Source organism: Ictalurus punctatus, chromosome 7 (assembly GCF_001660625.3).
Source record: "Ictalurus punctatus breed USDA103 chromosome 7, Coco_2.0, whole genome shotgun sequence".
Lineage (NCBI taxonomy): Eukaryota > Metazoa > Chordata > Actinopteri > Siluriformes > Ictaluridae > Ictalurus > Ictalurus punctatus.
The window spans coordinates 30,455,891-30,476,695 of NC_030422.2; the positions used below are offsets into that span (position 1 = coordinate 30,455,891).

At 39.8% G+C, this 20,805-nt stretch overlaps 2 protein-coding genes and 1 pseudogene across 3 annotated transcripts; all 3 read right to left on the reverse strand.

Moving 5' to 3' along the window:
* Positions 1-1,509: 1,509 nt before the first annotated feature.
* On the reverse strand, positions 1,510-3,769 carry LOC108268261 (E3 ubiquitin/ISG15 ligase TRIM25-like; annotated as a pseudogene).
* Positions 3,770-6,834: 3,065 nt separating this feature from the next.
* On the reverse strand, positions 6,835-13,498 carry LOC128633109 (cytolytic toxin-beta-like). Its single transcript, XM_053681845.1, has 3 exons — positions 13,160-13,498; positions 8,499-8,882; positions 6,835-7,389 (listed from the first exon to the last, which is right to left on the reverse strand). The coding sequence occupies exons 1-3, from the start codon at positions 13,496-13,498 to the stop codon at positions 7,255-7,257; spliced, it is 858 nt and encodes a 285-aa protein (XP_053537820.1). The 3' UTR covers positions 6,835-7,254.
* A 1,044-nt stretch (positions 13,499-14,542) lies between these two features.
* LOC108268222 (zinc finger protein 708) lies at positions 14,543-18,802 on the reverse strand. 2 transcript variants are annotated; one of them, XM_017473059.3, is made up of 5 exons: positions 18,354-18,802; positions 16,571-16,646; positions 16,421-16,463; positions 16,117-16,318; positions 14,543-15,929 (listed from the first exon to the last, which is right to left on the reverse strand). In XM_017473059.3, exons 1-5 carry the CDS (start codon positions 18,690-18,692, stop codon positions 14,808-14,810), a joined length of 1,782 nt encoding a protein of 593 aa, XP_017328548.1. In that variant the 5' UTR covers positions 18,693-18,802; the 3' UTR covers positions 14,543-14,807. The 2 variants fall into 2 exon arrangements, with proteins under 2 accessions (XP_017328548.1, XP_017328547.1); XM_017473058.3 differs by having other exon boundaries at positions 16,090-16,318; positions 18,354-18,801.
* Positions 18,803-20,805: the final 2,003 nt, after the last annotated feature.

Consider the following 20,805-nt stretch of genomic DNA (forward strand, 5'->3'; position numbering starts at 1 on the left):
GGCGCTGAGGCGGCGACTTGCACGGAGAGCACACGTGCATGTGCTTTAAGTGCGCATGGACGTTAGGACTTTGTGTACAATGGACATGTGCACTTGTTTTGGTTTTTGTTCTGTCCCCTCCCTGTTTACTTATTGGCAGAGGTGAAACCTACGGGGAGGTCTCATCTCTGGAGCTCTAGCCCGAGGTCAACCTGGCAACCTCGGGGCCCCAGCCCGAGGTCAACCTGGTGACTTCGGAGCTCCAGCTGGAAACCTGCGGGGAGGTCTCAGCTCCGGAGCTTCAGCCCGAGGTCAACGAGGCGACCTCGGAGCTCCCGCCTGAGGTCAACATGGTGACCTCAGAGCTCCAGCTGGAGACCTGCGGGAGGTCTCAGCTGCCAAGGAAGCTGTCCCGCTCTCCTGTCCCGCCGAGGAAGCTGTCCCGCTGTCCTGGACGCCTCTCCGAACTCCAGCCCCGCAGAGGACACCTCTCCGAGCTCCAGCACCGTAGAGGACATCTCTCCGAGCTCCATCCCCACAGAGGACATCGCCCAGCATTCCAGCCCCGCTGAGGATGTCGCCCCGAGCTCCAGCCCCGCAGTGGACGTCGCCCAGTACCCCAGCCCCGCTGGGGGCGGTGCTCCACCTGTCTGCTGCCCGGCAGAGGCAAAAATCTGAAATGTATACTATTCATTTAAGTTCTAGTTTCACGTTTCATGCCTCAATTCTACTTTATGCTTTGACCTCGTTTCCGTATCGTGTATATTGACTTTAGTGGATAATAAAGACTTTGATCCTTCACTTACTTCCTGTTCCCAGTCAAGTTTCATAACTACTACTACTACTACTACTACTAATAATAATAATAATAACTATTATGGTTTACAGGGTAGACTAGCAATGTGTTTTTGAAAACAAACCAAATAATTTCAGAAGGGCAAATGCTTCTTTCTTTCCAAAAACCAACTCCTGCACTGTTACATGCTAAAAATTCCAGCATTTTCACACAAACAGTTCTTTTCCCAGTAACGCATTTGCTTTGTGTTTCACAGGTTTTAAAAAATATTGAGTAACTTTTTAAGCACAAATTTTATGACATTTTTTATCTGTCCATTGAATTTAACAGATGTCAAGGGTCATCAATGACTGTATATCAAAGCTGCTCAGATCCTTACGCTTGCCCATTTTTCCTGCTTCTAACACATCAACATCAAGAACTGACTGTTCACTTGCTGTCTAATAAATACAGTATCTCACAAAAGTGAGTACACCCCTCATATTTCTGTAAATATTAGATCAATCTGTAGAACCAGTTCAGATTTATTATGAATTGTGAGCAAACTATCTTCTCACCTGTTTGTCTTGTCTTTTTCTCCTGTAATTCTGTGTTTTCTCTTCTGCGTCAGATGTTCACCAAGTACATTAAGGTTAGCTCCCTCTTTTTCTCAGATGTGCTTGAATGACTGGGTGAAGAAATGAATGGTGCTCGGTACTACAGTGGAACCTCAGTGGATTATTGATTGCACCGCGCCTTCAGATTAGAGCACGTCTAGAAGTTTCTAGCAGAGGATTGTGTGCAGATATCATTTTCCAGATGAGGTTCTTATCCTGTGCAGCTCCGTGCTGTGTGGTGTGGGTCAACTAATCTTGAAAAGTTCAACTTGTGTGCTATTGAGACAACCTACGTGTATATTAATTAAACGATGACCCCTTTTATGATCATATACGTAAATCGCATCAATAAGGGGCGCACAACACATCCAGTGTCCAAGTAAATGTCTAAGTCTACTTCAGTACACAAACTCAATAGCGCCATCTGATGGCTTTGCTTCAGAGCCAGAGTAGAAAACCTGTCTGGATGTGTGAGCAGGGAGGGCTTGTGTGTAAACATAACCCAGCTAATTTCTTCATGTTCTAGGCAAGGTTAAAAAGTGTAGCATTCAGGGTTGTTAGTTGCAGTTAATTGAAAGTGTACATTTTCTTGTACAAATGCCTACCAAACTGATTGTGCGAAATGTATTTGTAGATAATGTAATATTCAGAGCTAGTGCTTACCTCCAGCTAATATTTTTCCAAACTCCTCTTTACTGCATTCTTCTACTTTCTCTCTCAGATTAGACACAGACTTTACTACATCCTCAAAAGTGAGATGAGGACTCATGGTGGGTACAACTTCAGATATAGGAGTGGCCGAGACAGACTGAAAACTCTACATATAGAAAAGGAAACAAAAACTATGAATGGATATACATAGCAGTTACATTACATAGCTGTTGTGTGGCACAGGATGAGCTTTGATCGTAGACAAAAATGTACGACACACCAAACTTATTAAAATGAGAAATTGTAAAAAAGTGTTAAATTAGGAGCTACTATGTTGTGAATATACATTCAGTGCTGTTACCTGGAGGAAATAAATGGGATCCTCTGTGTGTGAAAGCTCCTCCATCTCAGAGTCTCTCCTCTTCAGCTCTGCAATCTCCTGCTCCAGTTGCTTCATGACTTCTTCAGCTCGACTCACTGCAGCTTTCTCCTGAGCTCTGATCAGTGCTGTCAGTTCAGAGCGTCTTCTTTCAATGGATTTGATCAGAGCAGTAAATAACTTCTCAGTTTTATGCACTGCTGTTTGTGCAGAGCGCTGTTAGGAGACACACACACGTTATTTATTCAACTCTTTTACTGGAACCACAGCTACTGAGACAGTGACTAGATGAAAAAGGAGCATCTGAGTGATCCTGAATCAGCTCTTGCAGTTCCAAACTCACTTTGTGAGTCTCCACAGAATTCCTCAGCTTCTGAAGCTCCTTCTGTCTGTCCTGGATTCTCTGCTTGAATTTTCCCTGCATCTCTAACAACTGCTTCTACACAGAAACACAGCACATAAATCACCCTCCGTGTGTAAAAGGAATAATATGAGAGAAAATTCTGAAAATGGCTAAATGAAATTTCAGACATTGCACTAATGCAATTCCACTTGAGCTAAATTTATTTACTAATGAATTTTTAAAAATAAAAAAAGGTGTGTGTCCTTGAGTGGTTGTGAAAGACAGCTGTAAGATGTTGTTACCTGTTTGTCAGCTCGTCCTGCTGCAGCTGATACTGTATCATGTCCTTTATGTTTATGCATAGTACACAACATGCAAATACACTGCTACTCAGTGTGACAGTAAACCTCCAGCAGTTTGTCATGCTGAGAGCAGATCTGCTCCTGGAGTCGTCTGGAGGCTTCCACCAGCTTGTGCTTCTTAAAGGCAGGAGATTCATAGTGAGGCTGGAGGTGAGTTTCACAGAAAGAGGCCAGACACACCAGACAGGACTTGATGGCTTTGGATTTTCTCCCAATGCAGGAATCACACTCCACATCTTCAGGTCCAGCTGAACAGTGAGCAGGACGTGTAGCTTGGAGTCCCGTCTTCTTCAGTGTCTCCACTACTTCAGCCAGCATGCTGTTTTTACCCACAACAGGTCTTGGATTGAAGGTTTGTCTACACTGAGGACAGCTATAGACTCCCTTCTGATCCTCCTGATCCCAGCAGCCATTAATACACGCCATACAGAAAGTGTGTCCACAGAGAATAGTCACTGGATCCTTGAGTAGATCCAGACAGATTGGACAGCTGAACTGGTCCTGAAGTCCTAAAATATTCGCTTCTGCCATTTTTACTGAAAAATAAACTCACACAGTCACTTACAGCAGCTCACACTTCCTGGTTCAGTCTGTAAAAGCCGTGTGGAGAACAGGTGTGTCTGAAGAAAAGGGGAAACGATATGAAACAGATCTGCCCTCGGACTGAACAGATACAGATTAGTTTGACTTTCGTTTCCGATAAAATAAGAGTAGAGTTGCCAGGTCTGTGTGAGAGAACCGACTTGATCACCATTTAAACTAAACAAATAGTCAACAAGTTGCAAGTGCAACTTCAGAATTATTTTCAAAGCAGAAGCTGGTGAAAAATACTAATGTAACCACAAAAGTCTATGGTTTAATAATTTGAGGGTTCTGATTAGATGTCTTATGGATGTCAAAATAGTCATAACAATGAAAAAAAAAAAAGAATTTCAAGGTTGTTGTTTGTTTGTTTTTTTAAATAAGTCAATGATAAGACATCAATTCTGCAATTATACTAAAGTTTATTGGTTATAGTAAAGTACATTTCAGCAGCAACTTTAATGCCATTGCATCATATAAAACAATCTGCAATCCTGGTACATTTTGTATATTAATTTATATTAGATTACTAGACCGTACAATACATTACTTGAAATGACGACAATCCCATACGTAGTGTTTATTAAAATTACTTTAAAAATACACTCACTGTCCACTTTATTAGGAACACCTGTTCATTCATACAGTTATCCAATCAGCCAATCATGTGGCAGCAGTGCAGTGCATAAAATTATACCGATACAGGTCATGAGCTTCCGTTAACATTTACATCAAATATCAGGATAGGGGAAGAGTGTGATCTCTGTGACTTTAACCGTGACATGGTTGTTGGTACCAGATTGGCTGGTCTGAGTATTTCAGAATTTTTTTTGTTTGTTTGTTTAGAAAATAGTGATTATTTCAATTACTGTAGACTTCCTGTCAGTTCGAACCAGTCTGGTCATTTTCCTCCATTCTCTCTCATCAATAAGGCGATTGCCAAATGATTGGCTGATTAGATATCTGCATGAATGTACAGGTGTACGTGTGTTCCTTATAAAGTGGACAGTATGTGACAGTGTTAAAAATAATTCAAATAAATAAACAAATAAACATCACTCGCACTGTCCTGCTTTGGCCTCCATGACTGATTAGAGTGTAATTTGTATTTTTCAAAGAAAATTTGGGAGGGACTTGTCTGACTGATTGTTCTTACTCAGTACTCATGGACAGCAGGCCTCAATGTTTTATGTTGCAGAACTAAAAAACAAAAAAGCATATACATTCTGTCCATTGTCAGGGGAACAGAGGTTGAGCGTCTATTCTGAAGTGATGAAGACTATGTCCTACTCCCTCCACAGAGCTACAGACCTCACAGTCAGAAGTGTAAAGGTGAAAATACTGGCTGTTGCAAGTGCACTTCAGAATCATTTTCAAAGCAGAAGCTGGTGAAAAATGCTAATGTAACCACAAAATTCTTAGGTTTAATAATTTGAGGGTTCTGATGAGATGTCTTATGGATGTCAAATTAGTCATAACAATGAAAAAAAGAAAGAATGTCAAGGTTGTTTTTTTTTTGTTTTTGTTTTTAAATAAGTCAATGATAAGACATCAGTTCTGCAATTATACTAAAGTTTATTAGTTATAGTAAAGTACATTTCAGCAGCAACTTTAATGCCATTGCATTAAATAACACAATCTGCAATCCTGGTACATTTTGTGTATTGATTTATATTAGATTACTAGACCTGATGAACCTAATGAGCAGATTCAAGCTGTAAAGGTCAAAGAACAAGCATGTGCACAGACAGACCTAAGGTGGTGCTCAAGCACCTGCCCTTTTGGCCTATGACTAGATAAGTGCCCTTTGTGCAAGACTTTGTTTTTATTTTATGTTTTAGGTTTTAATTTACATTTGTCCCATGGCATCAATTCTCAATTAAGTGTGTACCCGAGCCCCTGCCCGTCCCTCTTCGACCTGAGGAGCAGCATCAAAGTCTCCCTGACTTCACTGGTGACAGCCAGGTAATGATGGTGTTTGCCCTAAGCTTCAGCATTTTTATATTTATACAATGACATTAGTCTACTATTTGTATTGAATGTGCTTTTTACAGTCACAATTTCTACATAAACCATTTCACCCGTTAATTCACTACATTTTATTCCCAACAGCCCACGCTCATACAGTGTAGGAGGCTTTAACATGATCAGAGAGGTGGTGTTGTAGTATAATGTGCTGTCCTCTGCTGGACACTAACATACATATAATAACAAATGAAATAATCTAGTTCTCAAACCGGAATATTATTCCATAGGATTTCTGCAATTTAAATAACATTTATTGATAAAACATGCCCCAGGGAAGACTCTCTGCAGTCATTACAACCAAAAAGAAATACATTCAAGACCAAACAACACACTAACGTTAAAAGACACAAAAATATTGCATTACACAATGTTTCAAAATATGATTTATACATAGAAAGTATACTGATGTGTGAGAGTAAAATAGATGTAATGTTATTAGGAGCAACACAAAGACTTTATATTTGCTGTGTACAGCTTGTTTCCTCATGACTCCACTGAACACAATTGTCTGTCTGTAATAAAGCACCAGAATATCACAAATTTAAGTAATATAACAAGATTGATTAATAATAATATAGTAGGAGTAAGTACGTAGGAGGAGCAGTGAGGAGTAAATTTATTTTAACTTCTTATTTTAACTTGTATTATTTTAACTAATGAAATCTATTTGATAATCCAGTTATTAGAAATAGTAAAAATCCATGCTACCTTAAACCAACACTGTACCATTATGCGGTTTGTATATTTAGGTTTACAGACTGATCATGATCCATACTATCATCATAATTACAATAAATGATCAATTTATTAGCTACAACTACTATGTTGCCACAGATAATTGTTACGAAACGTAGACCGGAAGCGGATGCAGGTCAAAGTCTTTATTAACAGTAGACAAACATAACCGGGAACCGCATCAGCCGTTAGACACAAACCATTCCAACTATAATACTGCACGATGTGCGCAGTCACACGGGGGGTTTAAATAACAAACCTAATTAACCCAAAACATGGACACCTGGGCAAATCAGAGACATGATCAAACTTAATTCAGTGTACAAGCGGGAAGCGAACGAAAACAAAAGAGTCACGTGACCAGTCAGAAGCCGTGCCGGTGTGCCATCTGCTGCCCGTGGCGTAACAGTAATATAATGTTTGTGAGACTCGTTCATGTTTTTAAACACAGATTTATTTTTTTTTTTTTAAAGGCTAATTTCTACTGTTCTTACTATTCTACAATGGAGCAGTGTTGCCTGATGAGAAGGTTTTACTTTTTATTTATTTATTTATTTTTATCTGTAGCAATGCCATTTGTTTTCACTATAAAACTGTATTTTCTAAAAAATTATGAAGACGTTAGTTTATTAGATGTCAGTTCTTGTCTCAGATCAGATATTTATTTATTTATTCACATAGTCTCATCGTATATTTCTTTTGCTATTGCAGTGCACTGTTGTTTTGAGGTAACCCCCATCAAACTGCATGCAGAAACAGACACACACAAAAATCCACTGGTATCACAAAGCTCTGAAAATGATTTATTTTAAATGACATAGTTTAACCCTTGATCCTTTACAAACCATAAACCCGGGGTAAAGAGGCTGAGTGAACGTGGTGTGAACTCTGTGGAGGAGCTTCATTGTGTCAGAGACGCCGTAGAAGGTGTTGGCTCGAATTTAGCCTATTACCCAAAAACATTTAAAACTCAACTTAGAAGCCAATACTCACATCTACCTCTGAGCCCAGTTGGAGATAGAAAAAACACACCAGCCGTGAGTGAGAAGAAGCAAGGGTCCAGCTTTATTGTTCCATTCCACCACACGAGATCCACACCGATGAGAATTCTCAGAAGTGATCCCCCATACCCTGAGCTTAAGCTCCAGTATTTATACTGTATTTACACACTAGATAACCCATAGGTTTCCAGAAAAGGCCTATTTCACTTACCCATAGAATTGAAACCAGGGGTTTTACTTTACACATAAAATCAGAACCCAGGCATTTCCAACAACCCAGGAAACAAAAACCCAGTGTTTCTATTTACCTAGGTTTTCAAAAACCAGGGTTCTCTTTTACCTAGGTTTTCAAAAACCAGGGTTCTCTTTTACCTAGGTTTTCAAAAACCAAGATTCCCATTTCCCTAGGTTAAAAAAATGACGTAAGCAAGACGACTAAACAACCGGGAGGGACCTTGGTCTTATCGTTATCTCGAGGGGGGGGCAGCCACCCTTATAACTGGCTTTCTTCATGGTTCTCTAAAAATTAAGGCTTTCCCTGCGAGACGAGAATCTTCACCATCTGAATCATGAGTAAGTTATATTTTCCTTTTTTTCCTGTACTTCTCATTTATAATTTATTTTCATATTTGCACTATATTTCTTATTTTATATATATTTATACTACTTGAAAAGCGGTTTACTGTACTTCCAACTTCTTAATATCATTACAGTTCTACTGTCCTGCATATCCTACTATTCTGTTTTTTTATAGAGTTTCTCTATTACTATAAGATATTATTAAAGTTATTCATGTGTGTGTATGAGAAAGAGAGAGTGTGTGCGTATGTTGTGTCTACTTGCCCGCCCTTGACTGTACGAGCATGTGTGTGTGTGTGTGTGTGTGTTTTAGCACTCCTCAGCTCGTACACTTCTTTCGACTATTTCGACTAATAACCCATAAAGATCTTTAAAGTGTTTTACCAATTTATCCACTTCTGACTAAAACCGCTTCTGTATGTCTAGGTGCCGGTGCCCGTCGTCAGTCCCTTCTCTCACCGTTACTGGACCTGGATCTGGATCTGGACCTCCCTTATGTTTATTTTATGACATTTTTTATCCACAACAAAGGACAGAATCCCTGCCCTATGATCCACATACACTCCTATTCTAGAGGAGCTGGGCATTACTGGGACACTAAATTGTCTGTTATTTTGACCGAATATGAATTCATTTGGAGAGCAAAACAATCTCCAGGATTGATCATTGAATCCAAACTTATACTCAATACCGTTTCCCTTCCTGCTGATGTCTTTATATGAGACTGCTAAAGAAACCCCTTTATTCCCACTCCACTCAACCTCCCAGTAACAGCGTCCACATACACTCTCTGTACACAACACCTGGAGATAAGAGTCAAACCTCTCAGCATGATCAGGATAGGACTGTTGTGTTTAGCTGCAGGTCACCAACGTGTTCTCCTCAGACAGACAGCGGAGCTTATTAACTGTGTTAGGATTCAGTCTCAATTGACAAGAATTTGATGTAAAGAAAAACCATTTGCATTTTAAAAAAGGAAATTCCAGACACCAGTCAGAAAAGCAGGAGAGGTTAATAACAGCTGGAGCATGTTTTTCAGATACAAAAAAGTTGGCACGATTTCGAGATTTTAAATGATTTAAAACTTGAAATGACGGCAAACCCATACATATTGTTTAGTAAAATTACTTTAAATAGCCCATAGCTACACTCACCGTCACTTTATTAGGAACACCTGTACACCTGCACATTTATGCATTTTTCCTAATGTGTTCCTAATAAAGTGGACAGTGAGTGTAGTTAAAAAGAACTCAAATAAATAAATGCATTAATAAACCTCACCCTTACTAGAGAGAGATACTTTGTATATATTGTAACCGTAGTTTTGACAGGTATAGGTCAAAGGTCAAAAAGATACACATTCTAACTCTCTATATCTAGATCAAAGGTCATGATCATAAAAATATTAATAGTTATGTTAAATCTGGATCACATCCATTCGTTCACATCCATACATGGTGCGGCCATGTGTTTTCCGCCCCACACACGTTGCACACATGGTACTTCTAACTCTCTGTGGTAGGTCATAAAAATATATATAGTTATGTTAAATCTGGTTCACATCCATTCGTTACCATACATGGTACGGCCATGTGTTTTCCACCCACACAAGTTGCACACACATGTTCTTTCTTTTCACATAGAATATGAAACTCTCTGAGGTAGGTCATAAAATTATATATAGTTATGTTAAATCTGGTTCACATCCATTCGTGACAGAAACGTTACCATACATGGTGCGGCCATGTGTATCCAACATCCAAACAAAAATATCACACACACACACACACACACACACACACACACACGTGCACGTACAGACAAACGCATGCATACGAACCTGCTTATAAAAGTCGAGCATCCCTCTAGGTTTTATAATACTCTGTACTTAGAACAACGTGTGCGATCTTACAACATGGCTGATGTTTGTCCTAACGCGCCGAAAAAAGCTCACCCTTTTTTGGGAAGAATAGAAAAAATGTTAGAACATGAAAAGATTCAATATTGGGTAATGTCAAACGGACATACAGCTGGGTTTTTTTTCGATGCAGAAAAAGGAACCGTTTTGCTTTTCAAGTTCTCGGTCCCGGGACACACGATCTTTTCCTTTCACGTAGAATATGAAGCACTCCAAGTCAGGCCTAGGTCAAAAGGTCAACAACGTAAAACCCCGTTCTGATGCATTCCCGAGCACAAACACACCCCACACACACACTCGAATGCATACGAACCTGTTTATAAAGTCGAGCACTTCGAAAGTTTTAACATCGGAAAAGGTTCGACCGAATTTCCACAGTCAGTTCTTCACTACTTCGAAAGTTTGAACATCGGCAAAGTTCAACAGAATTTCCAGAGTCTATCCTTCACTACTTCCAGACACCATGGATTTCTCGGCAGGTAAAATTTGTTTTTTAATCAATTAATAGTTAAATATAAATTGAAATACAATGTTTATGTAATTATCCAGTAGGCAATGATATTGATATAAACTTAGAAGTAATCTTTCTGAGTACAAAAATCATCATCCTTATCTGGTCATTATGTAATCTGGTACGATACTTTATCTAAAATGTAAATATTCATTACATTTATATTACAGTGCAAGACCAAGTTAAGCTCATCTGATTCTAGTGTATAGGTAATTAAAATTTGTCTCTTAGATCTATGTAGTGATCTAAAATGAGAATGTTAAGTTATTAAAAGTATGTTTTACTGTTTTATAGACAGCTTGGTGATTATTTCTGATGATGAGATTCCCGAAACAACCACTCAGGACCTTTTGAATCTAAGTTCCACTCGTAAGTCATAACATAAAATTATGAATGTTTCATGCTGTAAAAGTCATTCATACGTGAATATAACATTGTTTGTATCAAATTCAGAATTTGAGGGAAACGTGACTAACAGTGATTACGATGGAGATATTTCAGGTGAGTTGTTGTATATTTACCTTCTATTTACACAGCACAAAAAATAAATAAATAAAAGCTCTTTCACATGTTCTGTGACTTATAGATACGAGTGATGCAATAGAAGACCAAGAGGAAATCATCTCGGAAACCGACATTCAACAAGACATCGAACGACAACAGATCTGCGCAGTGTGGCGTGAATTCTTCGAAGCAAAGACTGATTTATTGGAAAACTTTGGACAGATTGATTATACACTTGATTCTGGTCGAGGTACAGATTTTATCCCTTTACTGTACAGCACGCTTGAAAATGTGAATAGATGTCTCACAGTATGCTACACTATGACACTATGCTAGCCCATTAGGCAACAGGCAGAAGGCAGCACGTCTGCGCTTTTTAAGTGTAAGTGCTATAGGTATTAAACGTCGTTTCTTTGTAGTCTCCGCTGTGCTGTACTACCAAACGTTGTAAGCATCATATAAATCATTTTACCATGAGGACGGTGCAGGTGCTCTACTCTGACAGGTTCTTTAAGTTTTAGTGGTTATTAGTTCAGATTAATTTAGTTTATTGATTTATAAAGCACATTAAAAACCAACAGATGTTGAAACCAAAGTGCTGCACAAGAAATATAAAACAGAATTAAAACAAATTAAAAGAGTAAACAAAAAAAAAACAAAAAATGTACACAATCAATTAAAACATAAAAAATACAAATAGGTCTTCAAAGAGGATTTAAACACAGAAACGGAAAGGGAAGATCTGAGGTGAAGAGGAAGACTATTCCAAAGCCTAGGAGCAGCCACCGAGAAAGCCCGGTCACCTTTAGGCTTAAAACGTGAACGAGGAACCGAGAGTGGTAACTGACTGGATGATCGAAGGTGTCTTGAAGCAGTGTACGTGGTGAGAAGATCACAAATATACTGCGGAGCAAGTCCATGCAAATCTTTAAAAACAAAAAGCTACATTTAAAAAAAATCAAATCAGCATGGAACTTGACCGGTAACTAGTGAAGAGAAGTGAGAACAGGTGTAACGTGCTCGCGGTTTTTAGAGTCAGACAGTGATGTGGCTGCCGCATTTTGTACCATATTATGGCGTTGAAGGTCACATGACAATGCCATCATGGCGGATGTAGTGGGTGCTTCTCATGTCTTACTTGTGCATCCTCATTTCCTTTCCTCGCTTCCTTTCATTGCATCCTAGCTCAGGTGTTCCCAAACTTTTCCAGGGAAGGGCCCCCCAAATGGCATTAACATTTGACCAAGGCCTCCCTTTTGCAAGATGTCTTTAAAACACATTAAAAATACAGACTTCTGAATATATCCCCCTTTTTTAAAAATTAATAATTACATCTTTACATTACATTACATTAGGAATTGATTGTGTGTGTGTGTGTGTGTGTGTGTGTGTGTGGTTGTCTGAGAGTGAGAAAGAGAAAACATACATTTATTTTTTTCACACCAAATTGTTGAGGCCCCCCGGGCGCCCCCTGGCGCCCCCCACTTTGAAAACCACTGTCCTAGCTCCACCCCCTTAGGAAGCGAGGAGGGAGGGATCGAAGCAATTCAAATGGAAAACAGTCACTCTCTCCATCACCAGGTCAAACAAAGCAACGTCGATTAATGATGACTGTGCGCAGATGGATGACGTCACCGTATTTCCGGGATGTGCCGTTATGTTGTTGGAGTTTGATTAATAACATTCTTAATAATGCAAAATTCACTGATGGTATGTGAAATGTCTGGGTTATTCAACAATGATTTAATGAACCAATACATAATTAACACATCTTTTGTGCAGCTTCGCATATCCAAACATGCAAGGATCAATTAACGACAATGCTCATTGCAAGCATATTATTACTATTTAATTATATTTCCCACAAAATTCACATCATCAAAGGACTTTTAGTTTGTAATTGTGGCAGATGTAAAGGAGGAGGAGATACACCTGTGTATCCTCGCTCCTAGCTCCTCTGGAAGCTTCTTCAATCTTTGTCCTTCAAAAATGGCGGGTGTTCTGGCGCGCCCTGATGACGTAATATTACCGCGCAGGAGCTGACTACTTCTGTTTACCAATAGTTTTTCCACGTGAAACGTTTCTATTTCACGAAGCGAGTATTGTGTGATACAGGCTAACGTGTTCCCAGAGTAAATAAACTGAACCACATAACAGTAAACACGATGTTTGCGGAGGAAACGCTGCAACTTTACCTGAGGTTGAGTTTTATTGAGAGTCTGAGAGGGTCTTCTGCCTGGCTTTCGTTTTGTCTGGAAAATAGTTGGAATTGCTGTTTTCTTTAAAACTTTTTTTGGCGGACATCCCAGTAATTCCGCCTTCAGATCCCTCTGATAGTCGTCAGGACTGAAGTGCTGGCTGCACACCCGTAAAGACGCGTATTTCCTCTCGGTTTTAGTCCCATCCCTGTCGATAGCCGCTAACCATTTACTGCACAGCTCCAAGTCTTTTTCAGGGAAACGGTGAATAACAACGCCTTTAACTTTCTCCTGATTGCGTTTCCCACAGCCGGGGACACTACACCTCCACGGCATGTTTCAGCTGGACCAGTATACCCAGTTTTCCCACACTCACATGCAGGCAGGGTTGCCAATTCCATCAAAAATAAAAACCTTCCAGACCAAAGTCTGTTTTAAAAACGTGAAAAACTACTATTACACTAACTCTACTCATTTCTGAGTTTTAAATCCATCTTTTACTCTCCATTTGTCTTTCCTTGACTTCTTTTCTGACTGCGTGATGCGGTATAATACAGGGAACTTTACTTCCTTTGTTTTCCATATTTGACCCTTTCTAAGCACTTAACCTCAATTATATATCAATTACTTAATTAGTTTGCTAATTAAAATAATTAAATGGGGGCACGGTGGCTTAGTGGTTAGCAGAAGGTTGGAGGTTCGGTTCCGGCCACAGAGTACCGGGTACTCCGGTTTCCTCCCCCAGTCCAAAGACATGCAATGTAGGCTGATTGGCGTGTGCAAAAGTGTCTGTGGTGTGTGAATGTGTGTGCACGATTGTGCCCTGCGATGGATTGGTACCCTGTCCAGGGTGCACTCCGCCTTGTGCCCCATGCTCCCTAGGATAGGCTCCAGGTTCTCCATGACCCTGTAAGGATAAGCGGTACAGAAAATGGATGGATGGATAGATGAATGGAAAATAATTAGATAAGCACATATGGGTGTCCTGATCATGTGTCCACATACTTTTGGACATGTACAGGCCCTGCTGGGGGGGAAAAACAACAAAAACCATCATAGAAATTCTAATGGTTTCCACTACAATCCATCAGCTAAACATTAAAGCCATTACCAGTCCTTAAATGGTATCAGAGACCAATAGGGACCATTACAATTTCCAGTAAAACCAATTAAATTCCCATTAAAACCAATACATCTTCTATAAGGGTTTCTATTGTTTTGGATTTTTTTTTTTCAGTTGGGGGGTGTCCCAAAATTCTCCCTACATAGGAGACATTAACATTTTTTTTTTCCAGCTCGTCTTTAAGAATGCAACTGGCCAAAGAAGACTGTATTGAAATAATTCTAATGGCTGGATAGAAAAGCTGTCACAATTAGAAATTGCTTAAAAATGTTTGCTTTATTCAAGTGTCTTACAAAATCACTGCAGCAGTGCTCATGAATAAACATTCAGTCATGTTGGTACACAGTACACAGGCCATGCTCTATAAATACCATTAAGTTAGTACAGGGATAGCAAACAGAGCTGCTTTCAAAATTATCACATAGTCTGCAGATAGAAAAAGTCAGACTGATCTTCAGTTTCTTTGGGATTTCCGTAGAGATATACTGTTCATGTTTAGAGCCTGGACCAAAGTCATAACAGTTATGGAACCTCTACCTGTGTATTCATCACCGTATTCTCTACATCATTTAGCACTTCTTTCTCTTGAGTCAAACTCGAGTCATGGTGTCGTTGCTTGTGGTTCTTCAGGCTGATGTTGTGACTGAACGACTCTCCGCATTGCTCACATGTAAAAGGCCTCTCTCCAGTGTGGACCCGCATGTGGGCACCAAGGTTTTCCATTCGGTTGAAGGACCGCTCACACACTTGGCATTTGAAAGGCTTTTCTCCAGAGTGGATGAGCTTATGCCTCCTCAGCCTGTTAATATCCCTGAAGCCTTTGTCACATACATCACACACATATTTATGTGGACCTCGGTGGGACTTGACATGGTTATTGCGTTTGTGAATGTTGTCAAACTTCTCTGGACAATCTGGACAGCGGTATGGTTGACTTTCTTTAGGATGAGTCTGCTCGTGTTCCAGTTTCGCAGACTTGGTTTTGAAGACCTTCAGACAGTATTTACACGGGTGATCGTAATCCGAATGGAGCTGAGTGTGGTGCGTCTTTAGACCGCCCTCGGTGAGGAACCTTTTCCCGCACTCCGGACAGACGATAAATTTGATTTTATGTTCACATACATGCTCTTTTTTTGCTGTAACAAACTTGCCACAGTCCTGACACAGTATATAGAAAGGTTTGGCTCCGTGCTCCTGTTCAGCATGTTTCTGAAACCCGGCGACGTCATCAAACCGAACAGGAAGTGATTCAATATTACGTGTTTGAATGTCGTCACCTGCACCACACCGAGCGCAGCAGAACACCTTTTTGTGTCGAAGGACAGAACAGGAGAGCGAGGCCTCAGTCCCACATTGTGTACACCACACCACAAGGTTACCCTGACTGTCCTCCTTTAAAGCTGTGAACAGATCTTCATCCATGGACACATCGGAGTCTGTGGCCTCTTCATCTAAATGCAGTTCTTGCTCATCTGAACTGTCCTGCCCCTTAGATTTCCTCTTTTTCCTCTTAATTTCCTCTTCCTGCAGACTTGCTTCTTCTTCATCATCACTAGATAAATAAGACCCGTCCTTTCCAGTGAACACTTGGTCATGGCTCTGCTTATTGCACTTGTTACCTGAAGACCCAGTCTGAATCACAACCTGCAGGATAGAAAGATGTTTTCAACAACCAAAATATTTTAGTCCACGGTGCTCAGCCCTGTCCCGTTTTAATACGTATTTATGATGTGGTACTGCTTTCTGTGAACAACTGCTTCTGCACTTAATGACATTTAGAGTAGCTGATTACATAAATACACACCTCTTCGTGCTTCCGTGTATGTTCTACCTCTTTATGAAAGGTCTGTGCAGGTTCGGCTGAAGGCGGGTGACTCCTCCAGTCTCTGTGGTGTCCACAACTCTGACAGTCCTGCGTGACTGAAAACTGCCTCTCGTTGCCCTCAATGGTAATACAGCACTCTTTCTGACAACGCCAGCAGAACTGGAAAAGCTCCAGCAGACACTGTGTGTTCACAATCACCTCACGACTCCTGGAATCGTACACAGGTACACGAGACACTTTCAATAAACTCACAGCATAATAACCAAGAGAATAAAAAGCTGGAGAACTTAAAATGACTTGGGTTGCTTACTTAAAAATGTTAGATCCTTGAGAAATCTGAAGGCTTTTAATAGCTGGGGGGGGGGGGGGGGGGGGGGGGGGTAAAATATTAAAAACTATCCAGTTCAGTCCAAGTACGCAAATGTATTGCATTCAACAAGCTTTGAACTTAATTCTCTACCTTTAAGCCATGACATCTCTTCCAACTCAGAACATGTTGAGAGTGGAGTTGGTGCGTTTTCTTTTTCAGATGACACCTTTAAAAAAACAAATATAATACATCTGTAATAAAAAGTAACAAGTGGATAGTTTCTGTTCTGAAATCAGCTGAGCTGCATTGTAACATACATGATACACACATAAATGCGACCGCATTACAACAACTGAATTCTGTATTAATGCTCCAATTTGAAAAACGTCGTACTGCCAGTTATTTTACTCAGCACCCAAAGCTTATTGCTAACAGACTGTTGTGTGAATTGTTTATTACGAATGTTATTGATAATATACTTTATGATACTGTAATGTTTTGTGTGTTTGTCACCAGTTTATATTTTAAGTCACTGTAGTTCACGTGCCCTCCTGTAGCTTATTGCTTTACTCATTGTCATGAAAAATATACCACCAAGTCATGAACAAATCATCAGTCATTTGCGTTATGTAATGCAATATTAATCCTTCCGTTCCAGCAGGATGACCAAATTGGTCCGACTGACACCATGCTTACAAAACACGTGCTTTGGTTATGCTTTAGGAAAGACTGAAGGAACAAACTTTTCGTTCAATAAACGTCTTGGTGGGCGATCTACAGTATCTTGATAGTCATCTGGAGTTAAACATTAATCTGACATTTGAACTCTAGATACACTGTTCGGCTAAAAGTTTGTGGACACCTGACAATCACACCCATATGTGCTTGCTGAACAACAAATTCCAGATCGATTCCTCTCTTTGCGGTTATAATAAGCTCCACTCCTCTGGGAAGGCGGTGTGGATTTGTGTTCATTCAGCTACAAGAGCATTTTTTAGGTCAGGTACTGATGTTGAACTGGTGAGGAGGCTCTAGTTCCAGTTCATCCCAAAGGTGTTCAGTGGTGTTGAGGTCAATGCTCTGTGTAGGACACTTGAGATCTTCCACTCCAACCTTGACACACCATGTCTTCATGGAGCTCGCTTTGTGCACAGGGGCGTTGTTGTGCAGGAACAGGTTTGGGCCTCTTCTTTCTTCCAATGAAGTAAAATTGCAATGCTACAGCATATAAAGACATTTTATACAATTGTGTGCTTCCAACTTTGTGGAAAAACCACATACAGGTGTGATGGTCAGGTTTCCACAAACTTCCGTCTATATAGCGTATTGTCAGATGTTGTTCTTGATAAACAGTGATAGAAAACATCCCTTGTGATTATGAACTGCTAAACAAACACACACACAGTTCTATTCTGGTCCGTCAGGTTATACTCTGCATTGTCACCGGTAAACATGTCTTCATAGATAAAGCTTGGTGGAGATCTCAGTGAGGAAATGTCATTTATCAGTGTGTGGTGTTGAAACTTGAAGCATTCTTGCATGATTTATTTTCAGAGAGAATACAATATTTAAGCAGCGGTGAATAATGCTTTTTAAACCATCCCTCAGAACACCTTCATTTAGCTGGCTTTGTGTGCATTAAAGCAAAACATTATGACCGACTTGAATTTTTAAAATGGCGGGTGCTCTGGCGCTGTTTGATGACGTGTTATTGCCGCGCGGGAATGTATGCTTTCTGTTTACTGTAACGTTCGGGTTCGATTTGAACACATAAAAATCATAATAATCCTGATAGTTAAATATTAATGAATACTATAATATTGTTCTACTGCACACAATGCAGATAAAGTTTCCCCTGAATAAAATGAGCCAAATAAAAAAACAACTCATGTATGTGCGCATATAACAAGAGAAAATAAAAGAGCTGCTTTACCTGAGGTTGAGTTTTATTGAGAGTCTGAGAGGGTCTTCTGCCTTGCTTTCGTTTTGTGTGGAAAATAGTCGGAATTGCTGTTTTCTTTAAAACCTTTTTTGGCGGACATCCCAATAATTCCGCCTTCAGATCCCTCTGATAGTCGTCAGGACTGAAGTGCTGGCTGCACACCCGTAAAGACGCGTATTTCCTCTCGGTTTTAGTCCCATCTCTGCCGATAGCCGCTAACCATTTACTGCACAGCTCCAAGTCTTTTTCAGGGAAACGGTGAATAACCACGTCTTTAGCTTTGGCCTGATTGCGTTTCCCACAGCCGGGGACACTACACCTCCACGACATGCTTCAGCTGCGGGGTTTCAACTGAGGATTAGTTTAAAATCTGACAAAAACAATCAGGTGATTCTTTCTCCACATGAAGCTTTCTTCTTCTCTGTGCTGGTAGAAAGCATCGTGACTACTGCCCTCTAGTGTAAGGGTGCTTTCACACAGGTAACAGAGGTTCTCAAACCTTTCTCTAATCACCTGCTGGGGGGGCATGTTATGGTGGCATGTTATGTAGTTTTCAATTGGTGGCATGTTATGTAGTTTTAGTAGTTTAAGTAGTTTTAGCAACAAGCTAACTGGCTAACATTAGCGATAAGTATAACGTTGATGATTACCTTCTCAAAACGATTAGTATGGTCAGTGTTATAAACTTAACCAAGTACTGTGTCTGTATATCAACAGATCTAAAGCCAATACTGCTACAAACTCATTTAAAATTAGGAGAAGGGGGACTTTATACTGAACTGTTCACAGTGTGAGCGGGCATGTTGATTTGATGTCACTCAATAAATGGGGAAAGAACTGGTAGATGAGGAGACTACCCGTAATTATCGAGTTGGAATTGCATTCACAATGTTTTTTCTGTGGTTTTTCCTTCTTATTGATGGGGAATTACCATTGCAACTTCACTACGACCTCACCTTGAATTCACCTTTAACTCTATAGTTGAACCACCATAAGTTATCAAGACCACAAGATGTGTCTAAATGGGTTGAAATGGGGAAGGATCAATGAGTAAAAAATAATTAAAATTATATTCAATATTATTCCACCCATTTAACCATTAGATTCCAAATTTCACAAATTTTACGTAGTGCACCTTTAACATTAAAATAAATTCCATGAACCCACTCAGTACAGTGCAGACAAACATGCTTTAAATGTGTACAACAAAATTTTGTCTATTAATTAGAGCCAAATTTTCCTGAAATTTCCACCAACAAAACACATTAGGCCCAAGTTGACAATATTTCTACCCCAGTTCTGAGTTACTGAGGTTTAGATGAGGCATTCAATTCAATGAAGCAATGAAACAGGCTAATAACTATACATAACACAATAATAAATATAATAACTTGCTGCTAGCTAATGGTGGGTTGTGATTTCTAAAACATAATAATAATTATTATAACAATTAACCAAATTTTTTTTCATGTATTTTTTTAAATGTATCCTAGTTTTGACTACATTATTTCTCTGTACTGCATTAATTCTCTCCCCAAATTGTTTATTTTTTCTGTAATATGGAGATGCATTTACTTGCAGTATTACATTACATTACATTTCCAAACTGGCCTTAAACAAATTTAAAGCTCGTTCTATGCACGCTTTGATAAATGAGACCTCATGACGCTGACATGGAAGAAAACAAGCTCTGCTTCCACCAAAAATGAAGACACCAAAATGATAATTCTGACTGAAAGTTAATTTTATCCATTCTGTTTTGATAATTGTGCATACATAACAAGCAATATTAAGTAATCAGTGTTAGAATATGATAAAAACGCTATGTGACTTTTTCTATGTTTTATGGGTGAAAACATAACATCATTAATGCAAGTTTTTTCAAATTAAAATGTAAATGTTATTGCTCACTGGACGCACGGTGGCTTAGTGGTTAGCACGTTCTCCTCACACCTCCAGGGTCCTGGGTCCGAGTCCCGCCAGGGCCATGTGTTGTGTGGAGTTTGCATGTTCTCCCCATGCTGCGGGGGTTTCCTCCGGGTACTCCGGTTTCCTCCCCCAGTCCAAAGACATGCATGGTAGGTTGATTGGCGTGTCTAAAGTGTCCGTAGTGTATGAATGGGTGTGTGATTGTGTGCCCTGTGATGGACTGGCACCCTGTCCATGGTGTACCCCGCCTTGTGTCCCATGCTCCCTTCGATAGGCTCCAGGTTCCTCGTGACCCTGAAAAGGATAAAGCGGTAGAAGATGGATGGATGGTTATTGCTCACACGCAACTATACACAGTACGACGTGCAGTGAAATTTACACACAGCAGACCAGAATTTATTTGTATACATTTAGTAAATGAAAAAGTATTTAAAATAGTATAAAAATATAATGTAAGTATATAAAGATAGGTGGCAACAGCAGTCTGACTGTAATTGGGATAAAGTGCAAACTT

Bases quoted from the DNA above. Each gene is read 5' to 3' on its own strand.
- LOC128633109 (XM_053681845.1), bottom strand. From the start codon at position 13,498: ATGCCGTGGAGGTGTAGTGTCCCCGGCTGTGGGAAACGCAATCAGGAG. The intron at 8,883-13,159 runs GTAAAGTTGCAG...TGCAGCTAAACA, and splicing joins TCAATAAAACTCAACCTCAG to CAACAGTCCTATCCTGATCA. The intron at 7,390-8,498 runs CAGTAACGGTGA...ATAGGCTAAATT, and splicing joins TCCAGATCCAGATCCAGGTC to CGAGCCAACACCTTCTACGG.
- LOC108268222 (XM_017473058.3), bottom strand. From the start codon at position 18,692: ATGTCGTGGAGGTGTAGTGTCCCCGGCTGTGGGAAACGCAATCAGGCC. The intron at 16,464-16,570 runs GTAGAGAATTAA...CCCCCCCCCCAG, and splicing joins AGAGATGTCATGGCTTAAAG to CTATTAAAAGCCTTCAGATT. The intron at 16,319-16,420 runs GTAAGCAACCCA...GTACGATTCCAG, and splicing joins CAAGGATCTAACATTTTTAA to GAGTCGTGAGGTGATTGTGA.